The sequence below is a fragment of the Hypanus sabinus genome, chromosome 15, assembly GCF_030144855.1.
Source record: "Hypanus sabinus isolate sHypSab1 chromosome 15, sHypSab1.hap1, whole genome shotgun sequence".
NCBI lineage: Eukaryota > Metazoa > Chordata > Chondrichthyes > Myliobatiformes > Dasyatidae > Hypanus > Hypanus sabinus.
In genome coordinates this window covers 56,327,876-56,337,494 of record NC_082720.1, presented here as the reverse complement: position 1 = coordinate 56,337,494, position 9,619 = coordinate 56,327,876, and the positions used below count along the sequence as shown (strand labels likewise).

Here is a 9,619-nt window from a genome sequence, read left to right as displayed (position 1 = left end):
AATGTGGTAAATTGGATCAGCAAATTTGCTGATGACACAAAGATTGGAGGTGTAGTGGATAGTCAGGAATGTTTTCAAAGCTTGCAGAAGGATTTGGACCAGCTGGGAAAATGGGCTGACAAATAGCAGATGGAGTTTAATGCAGACAAGTGTGAGGTATTGCACTTTCGAAGGTCAAACCAAGGTAGAACATACAAGGTAATTGGTAGGACACTAAGGAGTGCAGTAGAACAGAGGGATCCGGGAATACAGATACACAATTTCCTAAAAGTGGCGTCGCAGGCAGAAAGGATCCTAAAGAGAGCTTTTTGGCACATTGGCTTTTATAAATCAAAGTACTGTGTATAAGTGTTGGGATGTTATGGTGAGGTAGTATAAGACATTGGTTATGCCGAATTTGGAGTATTGTGTGCAGTTTTGGTCACCTAATTACAGGAAGTATATTAATAAGGTTGAAAGCATGCAGAGGAGGTTTACAAGGATGGTCCGGGACTTGAGAAACTGAGTTACAGAGAAAGGTTGAATAGGTGAGGACTTTATTCCCTGTCGCATACAGGAATGAGGGGAGATTTGATAGAGGTGTATAAAATTATGATGGGTATAGATAAAGTGAATGCAGGCAGTATTTTTCCACTGAGGCTATGGGAGAAAAAAAAAACAGAGGGCATGGGTTAAGGGTGAAAAGTGAAAAGATTAAAGGGAACATTATGGTCAGCTTCATAGAGAGAGTAATGAGAGTGTGGAATGGACTGCCAGTTGAAGTGTGAATGAAGGCTCACTAATAATATTTAAGAAAAAACGGACAGTCACATGAATGAGAGGAGTATGGAGGGTTATGATCTAGCTGAAAGTCAGTGGGACCAGGCAGAGAAATGGTTCGAAACAGCTAAGAAGGGGCAAAAGGCCTGTTACTGTACTGTAATGTTGTATGGTGCTATGGTTCTTTATCTTATGGTCTTAATAGTCTACGCCTTTACTCATTCTGTCAAAATGCATGACCATGCACGTCCCTACATTATATTCTATTTCCCACATAATTGCCCATTCTTATCATCTGCCTGATTCCTTCTGCAGATTTTCCCCTTCGGCAAAACTATTCTCCCCTCCACCTATCGTCGTATTGTTCAGAAACTTTGCCAGAAAGTCATTCATTCCCTGCCACAGAAAATTTAGTGATCTCCGTCATTTCAAATTTCCGCCACTGTACCATTCTGTAACTGAATGTTTTAATTTACACTATTTATCTCTACTATGAGATTATTCATGTCATTATACTTGTCTGCAAATAAGGCTTTTCTCGGCTTTTAGTCCATCATTTGTAATATGGGTCCTCTTGGTCCCTATCTAATTGATGTGATGTAAAGTTTCAGTAAAGCCCAGTTGTTCCCAACCTGGAGTCCGCAGACGCTTCGTCTAATGGTAGAGGTCCATGGCTTAAAAACGTTTGGGAACACTTAGTCTAGACAACCATATAGCCATATAACAATATAACACTTACAGTATGGGAACAGGCCATCTCGGCCCTTCTAGTCCGTGCCGAACTCCTAATCTCACCTAGTCCCACCGACCTGCACTCAGCCCAAAACCCTCCATTCCTTTCCTGTCCATATACCAATCCATTTTTATTTAATGACAAAATCGAACCTGCCTCTACCACTTCTACAGGGTTCGTTCCACACAGCAACCACTCTCTGAGTAAAGAAGTTCCCTCTTGTGTTACCGCTAAACTTTTGCCCCTAAACTCTCAACTCATGTCCACTTGTTTGGATCTCCCCTACTCTCAATGGAAAAAGCCTATCCACATCAACTCTATCTATCACTCTCATAATTTTAAGTACTTCTATCAAGATCCCCCTCAACCTTATACGCTCCAAAGAATAAAGACATAACTTGTTCAACCTTTTTCTGTAAGTTAGGTGCTGAAAACCAGGTAACATTCTACAAAATCTCCTCTGTACTCTCTACTTTGTTGACATCTTTCCGATAATTTGGTGACCAGAACTGCACACAATACTCCAAAATTGGCCTCACTAGTGCCTTGTACAATTTTAACATTACATCCCAACTCCTAAACTCAATGCTCTGATTTATAAAGGTCAGCATACCAAAAGCTTTCTTCACCACCCTATCCACATGAGATTCCACCTTCAGTGAACTATGCACCATTATTCCTAGATCACTCTGTTCTTCTGCATTCCTCAGGGCCCTACCATTTACCATGTATGTCCTATTTTGATGATTCCTACCAAAATGTAGCATCTCATACTTATAATCATTAAACTCCATCTGCCATCTTTCAGCCCACTCTTCTAACCGGCCTAAATCTCTCTGCAAGCTTTGAAAACCTACTTCATTATCCACAACGCCACCTATCTTAGTATCATCGGCATACTTACTAATCCAATCGACCACCCCATCATCTAGATCAATAATGTATATAACAAGCAACATTGGACCCAGTACGGATTCCTGAGGCACACCACTCGTCACCGGACTCCAAACTGACAACCAGTTGTCCACCACTACTCTCTGGAATCTCCCATCCAGACACTGTTGAACCCATTTCACTGTTTCAATATAAATACCCAACAATTGAACCTTCCGAAATAACCTTCTGTGTGGAACCTTGTCATAGGCCTTGGTGAATTCCATATAGACAACATCCACTGCATTACCCTCGTCAACTTCCAAGTAACCTCTTCAAAATATTCAATAAAATTTGTCAAACTTGACTAATCATGCAGACAATCAAGCAGATCCCTGCCAAGGCCGTTATTACTATTCATTGGATAATCTTCTGACTTCGTCGCAAGTTCAAAAACCTTATGTCAAACTTTAGACATTATCTCCCAGACACGGAACTTTAAAACCATCCCAATACAAAATACTGGTAGTCCCTGGCCCTCAGAAGACCCTCCAGTAAGTTAAAAACCAGTGATGTTAGGCTCGCCGAATTACATTGAAAGAGTTGCATCCGTATCGGTTCTTCCTGAGAAGACAGATTATTGAACTGTGTCAAGGTAGGTTTTTAAAGTGGGGGCCAGCTTTGCATCTCTTGCCGTTCTTTTGTTCATGTCAAAGATGCGGCATCGTTGCTGGAGACAAAGGTACAAATAGGAAGACTTGAAGGTGCGCTGCTTTTAAGAACAATATATAGGGGAGGTAAAGAAATCTTTTGCCAGTGCAGCAAACTGCATTCACATTCAAACCTGATGGATCGGAAAGTAACAAACAGCGAGAGTGTTCTTCATCTTTCTTTGAGAAGTAGGTGTCAGAGTAAATTAAGGACAGTTTGATTCGCATTCTTGGCATATTCTAAATCCCTGTTGTGATTTGCAGCTTCGTTATAGAGGAAATATCAAACAATCTATGTCTACTTAACTGTTCAGATTCCTACCATGCACTGACCATAGCGGTGAAATCCCTTTGTTTCCAAATTGGAATCCACAGATTGAAGCTTAACGATAAAGATCTATGGGATAAAATGATGGGAAAACCGTGCTTTTTGCATCCATTCCTCAATCTCCTGCTCTGTCAATTCAACAGGAAATTCTTTATTCTTTTTACCTGTTCTGACAAACTATCCGGATATGAAACGAAGAACACTGTTGCATTTTCCATAAGTGCAGACTTACATACTTAGTGCTTACAATATATTGTTTCCATTTGAGAGCCCATATCTCCATTTTAATTCCGGTAATATTTTGCGGTTTTATAGAACCTCATTAGGTATTCATTTTAATGCGTCAACGAATTTTAAAATCTTAATTTTCAAATATAACAACTTTAAGTAGACATAGGAAACAAACACTTTTTACGCAACATACTCTATAGCAACCCATTTGTGAACGCATTCAGATAATGATAACAAGATTCTCTTCAAGGTTAACAGATACCACCCTCCGGTGCTGGATATTGTAATTTTAACAACCATAACAAATATGTTCCTCTTCAAAAGGAAGCAAAAGGAATTTCACAAACGGAATAACTTCTGAAGTTCTATATTCCACCATATACCTACGCATTGTATAAGCAAAAAAAAAATCACATTAAGCATGGGCATGTTGATCTTACCCATCTCTAATTTAAGATTGAGTCTGAGAGCTGGGAGGGCCGCATGGCTTCAAGAAAAGGAAGTCGCTTTTCGCTGATTCTGGAGACAGACAGACCGAATACCGTGGGAGCCCAGGCACACGGACTACCTGATCAATAACGGGATAGCGTAAAGTTTCTTCCATTAGAGATCTTCGATTAAACGTGTCCTGCATGTCTCCACGTTTGTAACAATAACTGGGCGAAGTATACTCCTGGGGGTTATTTCTGTCCTGTTTACACTTGATCCAGATCAACACAATGATAATGAGAAGAAAGACAATGGAAGTGCAACTGAAAATAACCAATAAATAAAGATTGAGATCAGATAAATATTCAGAAGTATTCACTGAATTACTGCTTTCGGGGAGAGTTTCGGTGCTGTTCTCCATAATTGCGATGTGAACCGTAACCGTACTGGATAGCTTTGGCAGCCCATTGTCTTTCACCAAGATGAGCAAAGTCTGTGTGGTAAGATCCGCCTCCAAGATTTTACGCGTTGTTCTGATTTCCCCGGACGTTTGACCGATGATAAACAAATTTGGATGAGTAGCTTTCACCATTTGGTAAAAGAGCCTAGCGTTCTGACCGGAATCTGCATCTGTAGCCATAATTTTGGTGACGAAATACCCCTGACCCGCTGACTGAGGAACGACCTCCGCGGCTGCTGAACCACTCTGTGCTGAAGGTGAACTGATTACAGGAGCGTTGTCATTTTGATCCAGAATAATCACATTCACTGTAGCGCTGCTGCTCAGTGAGGGTATCCCAGCGTCACGGGCTTGAACGAGGATCTGAACTTTTTTCAATTCCTCATAGTCAAAAGAGCGCAAGGCGTAAATGGTGCCGTTCATGGAGTTAACGCTGAGGTATGTGGACACGGGCAGATTTTCGAAATGATCGTCCAGAATGGAGTACGAAACAGATGAATTCTGCTCCATATCAGGATCGGACGCAGATACTGTGAAAATGGATGCGCCAGGAGCATTATTTTCAGACACATATATGTTGTAGGATAATTCAGAAAAGTGTGGGGCGTTATCATTTACATCAGTAACTACAATATGGATGATTGTATTTGTTGAATGGGAAGGTGACCCCGAATCCCAGGCTGAAACATTTATTGCATACCTCGACACCGATTCACGGTCTAATTTCTCCCGTGTAACTAGCTTATGATGATTTGACGACGCGTATAGCATAAAAGGTAAGTTATTTGGTATCTCGCAGCGCACTTGACCGTTCTGTCCAGAATCACGATCGATAACATTGATTAATGTTATGAAAGTTGCTGGTGGTGCATTTTCCGGGATTTGGTTCGTCAGTGACGTCACTTTTATTTCGGGTACGTTGTCATTTACGTCAATAATTTTAATCTGGACATTGGCGTGTCCCGTATTCGCAGGAGTCCCGTGATCAACAGCTTGGATATCGAGCGAATAGCTGTTTATTTCTTCAAAATCTAGTGGTCCTTCAATTACAATCTCTCCAGTTTCAGGGACTAAACTGAAAACACCATGCACCCTTTGCGAAGTAAGTACACTGAAGGAATATTTCAGCTCTGCATTCAGGCCTTCGTCCAAATCATTTGCCTTAACTTTCATCACTAATGTACCTCGGGGTGTATTTTCCCTTATGATACTCCGGTAAACATCATGTTCGAATACAGGTGGATTATCATTGAAGTCTAGTACAGTAATGAGTATCTGAGCTGTACCATATCTCTGAGGGGTCCCACCGTCCATAGCCGTAAGCACAAGCTGAAAAGACGACTGCAGTTCCCGGTCTAAAGATTTCTCTAACAACAATTCGGCAATTACAATACCCCCTTCGGTTCTCCGTGATTTTAGACTAAAGTACTCACTCGAACTGATTGCATAGTCAACCACAGTATTTATTCCATTATCGGCGTCTTCGGCCCTCTCGAGACGGAAGCGTGCTCCAGTAGGAATGGCTTCGGATATCTGCAACGGAATACTCCTCTCCCGGAAAGTGGGTGAATTGTCATTCACATCAAGAATCACCAGCTCCCCGGGAATCACCTCCAATGGATTTTCCAGTATTATTTCAAAGGGCATCGTACACCTATCTGTTTGCCCGCAAAGACGTTCCCGGTCGATTTTTTCACGAATAGACAAAACTCCATTATCCAAACTGACCTTCATATACCGTCCTCCGTCATCAGCGCTCAGCCGGAATTTACGAGTTGCTAATTGCTGTGCATTCAATCCCAAATCTGCAGCGATATTCCCAACAAATGATTCTTCTTCCATTTCCTCCTGAATAGAGTAACTGATTTGCCCGGAAAACTTCTCCAGGGCACACACGATAAATATGGAAGCAATTAGAGTGAGGTTTAACCTCCATACGCACGCCATTGTTCCGTATGCAATTAATTTGTAAAAAAACAGGCCTCGATTAATCGGTTCGACCGTCCGATCGACAAAATGCGGGCACTTGTAGATTAGGACCGAAACTATACAGACAGGAGATTTTTCTGCATCATTCTGACTCCATAGTTGAAACGCAAGAAATGATCGTGCTTTCTGTCGACTCCATCCTTTTATTCTGAGTGAAGGCGGGGCAATAGATCTATCAGTGCTCTGGAGCTTCTCATTGGTAGACAGCGACACAACCCGTTCTTTTCGACAATTACAACTGCTGTGCTTAAAGCTGTATTGTCGTCCTAAATATTTAATATTGTATAACCATAAATTGCAGTTGTTGAGAAGGTGATCCATTTAGTATTATTTTCAGCAGATATCTCTGTAAGTCATGACACCAGCGTTAAGATGGCATTTTGGCCTTAAATTTAGCACAACATTCGCATTCACTCAGAGTTAACGTATCAGCATTTCTATGATCTAACGAGTTTAATCGTTTTCTGTCCCTTCTATCTGACTATGTCAGTTAGGTTTGTGCAATTGCACTTTGATGTGAACCACAGGAAGAAACTGCGCAGGAGATTTTTTCGTTTAAGAGGGAAAGCTATTGCTTTGGGGTATTCCACTGTCCCAAACTGATAATATTTTAGACTGTTCTGCACTAGACAACAAGGATTTTTTCCTGAATATTTTGGGGCATACCTTATGCAACTTCTCTCAGTTGAACTCTCGCAAAAGCGGCAGCACCGTTATGCAATACACATTATTTCTGTAAATTCCCATGTGATAAAACGTATATTTAAAAAGATATATATATATATATGTGTGTGTGTGTGTGTGTGTGTGTGTGTGTGTGTGTGTGTGTGTGTTTATTTATTTATATTTTGAAGGAATGACGCAATACAGAATACATAATGGATTTCATTTTCCTCCATTTTGCTTTTATATCTTACCCCTAAACAAGTCTCCCTCACTTGCCCTCTCCGAACCTACCATGGCAGCTGATGTATTTACAACACAACAATTCACAAATACAAGTATAGACATTTCACGGCCATACCCCCACACTACTTCAAGACGAAAGCCCATACATATCCATAACTTGGCACATGATCCAAAATGCACTCAATTACAATTCATCAACCACCCTGTGAGGTAAACCATATGTGTGTTAAAACTGAGGCCACTTCCCAAGTACAATCAAATGCCCTCAACTGGTAGGTAATTCCATAAGACTCCGAGACTATGACAAGAAAGGTCCCCATTTTGATTAGTATTTTCTCACAGACCACCTCAAAATGAACTTAATCTTTTCTAATTTCAGAAAAAACATTACGTCTTCTAACCAAGCAGCAGCAGAATGGGGAGTGGAAGACTTGCAGACCAGCAAAGATTCTCCTAAGGGCCAGTAGCGATGTAAAATGCAATAATACCCGACTGGCTTGCATTTAAACACAACACATCATCTGCCATACCAAATACAGCTATAAGCAGGCAAGGTCTCAGTGTCACCCCTTAAACCTCACTAATAATTTTAAATACCAGCGCCCAGTAGCCATCAAGCCGAGTGCAAGACCAAAATGCATACACTAAACCAGCCGGAGAGAAGGAAAACCTTTCACAGCCAGCGTCTGTCCCGGGATATATGTCAGCAAGCCTGGCTTTACTTAAATGTATCATGTGTAAAACTTCAAATTGTACGAGCCCCAGTCTAGCACATGATGACGAGGAATGATTACTATTGAATGCTTTTGCCCAATATTCCCTAGCTATATCCATACCAAGGTCATCTTCCCACTTAGTCTTAGTTGTGTTTAGATCTTGAATTCCCAAAGACATCAGCTGAGAGTATAGTACAGAGATGAACCCTTTATTATTAAAGCTAAGAGTGAGTTTTTCCCACAACATAGCAGGAGGGAGATGAGGAAAAGAGGGAAAATTTTCCTTGACAAAGTGACGAATCAGCAGGTGTTTAAAATGATTATGCGGAAGGCCATATTTACTGCATAGGTTATCAAAACTATCAAATATGCTATCAGTGTACAAATCCTTAATGCGTTCAAGACCCATTGTCTAAAAACTGAATCGAGTGTAGAGGGAAGAAATAGATGCTTTCTATGAATGTGACCAAAAACTGAAGCTGATGTGACCTTATAGTGCAGCGAAAAATTTTGAGAGTGGAGAGCATGACCAGGTTAGATGTGAATTGAGAGGATTTCAATGGCAAGGAAAAATACACTAAAGCTGGGAGAGGCAAGGAATTACATACCGTGCCTCAAGCAGGCACCAGTTTATATCTGGCCAGTGGAGACAAAATAATACCTTTTAAATATTCGATGCCCAGTAATATTGAATAAAGCTCGGAAGGCCCATTCCACCTACGTCACGACCTCTTTAGAGAGTGTGCTCATTAACCCTTGGGAACTTATTTTCCCAAAATAAAGGAGGTTATAGCTTGGTCGACTGATTTGAAAAATAACTTAGATAGGAAAAATGGCAAGCACTGGAACAAATAAAGAACTCTGGAAAGTATAATCATTTTCACTGATTGAATTCTCCCAGCTATAGTAAGTGGTAAACTATGCCATCTCTCAAAATCAGCCTTCATTTGGCTAAACTGAGGCCTGCAGTTAGCTTCAGACAGAGATGTATAAGAGCGAGTAACGTGTGTTCTTAAGTATACAAAACTATCTTGAGATAAAGGACAAGGCAAAGATCCCTGTTGGATCTGTAGGACCTAGTTATGAATGTCAAAGCATTTGATATTTTGAAGGTTCAGTTCATAGCCAGAGAAAGCTCCAAGTTGACCTAATAACGACACAATACCAGGACTGCTACCTACAGAGTCACTAACATAAATTAAGAGGTCATCAGCATATAGAGATACATAGTGTTCCATGCCTCCTCTCCTAACACCTTGAAATAATGTAGTTGACTTAAGTGCAATAGAAAGAGGTTCAATTTCAATTGCAAAAAGAAGAAGGGACAATGGGTAGACTTGGCAAGTGCCACGTGTTAATGGGAAATAGTGAGATCGATAATAATTCGTCTGTATACACGTTAAAAGCGAGTGATATAGTAGCTTAACCCAGGCTACAAATATTCTGCCAAATCCAAATTTCTCCAAAACACTAAACAGGTTT

The 9,619-nt window shown here is 40.7% G+C and overlaps 1 protein-coding gene across 1 annotated transcript; it reads right to left on the bottom strand.

The window, feature by feature from the left end:
• Positions 1-3,552: 3,552 nt before the first annotated feature.
• On the bottom strand, positions 3,553-6,470 carry LOC132405551 (protocadherin gamma-C5-like). Its single transcript, XM_059990450.1, has one exon. It carries the CDS (start codon positions 6,468-6,470, stop codon positions 4,086-4,088), a length of 2,385 nt encoding a protein of 794 aa, XP_059846433.1. The 3' UTR covers positions 3,553-4,085.
• Between the last annotated feature and the right edge of the window lie 3,149 nt (positions 6,471-9,619).

Excerpts from the sequence above, each read along its gene's own strand:
- LOC132405551 (XM_059990450.1), bottom strand. The coding sequence starts at position 6,470 with ATGGCGTGCGTATGGAGGTTAAACCTCACTCTAATTGCTTCCATATTT.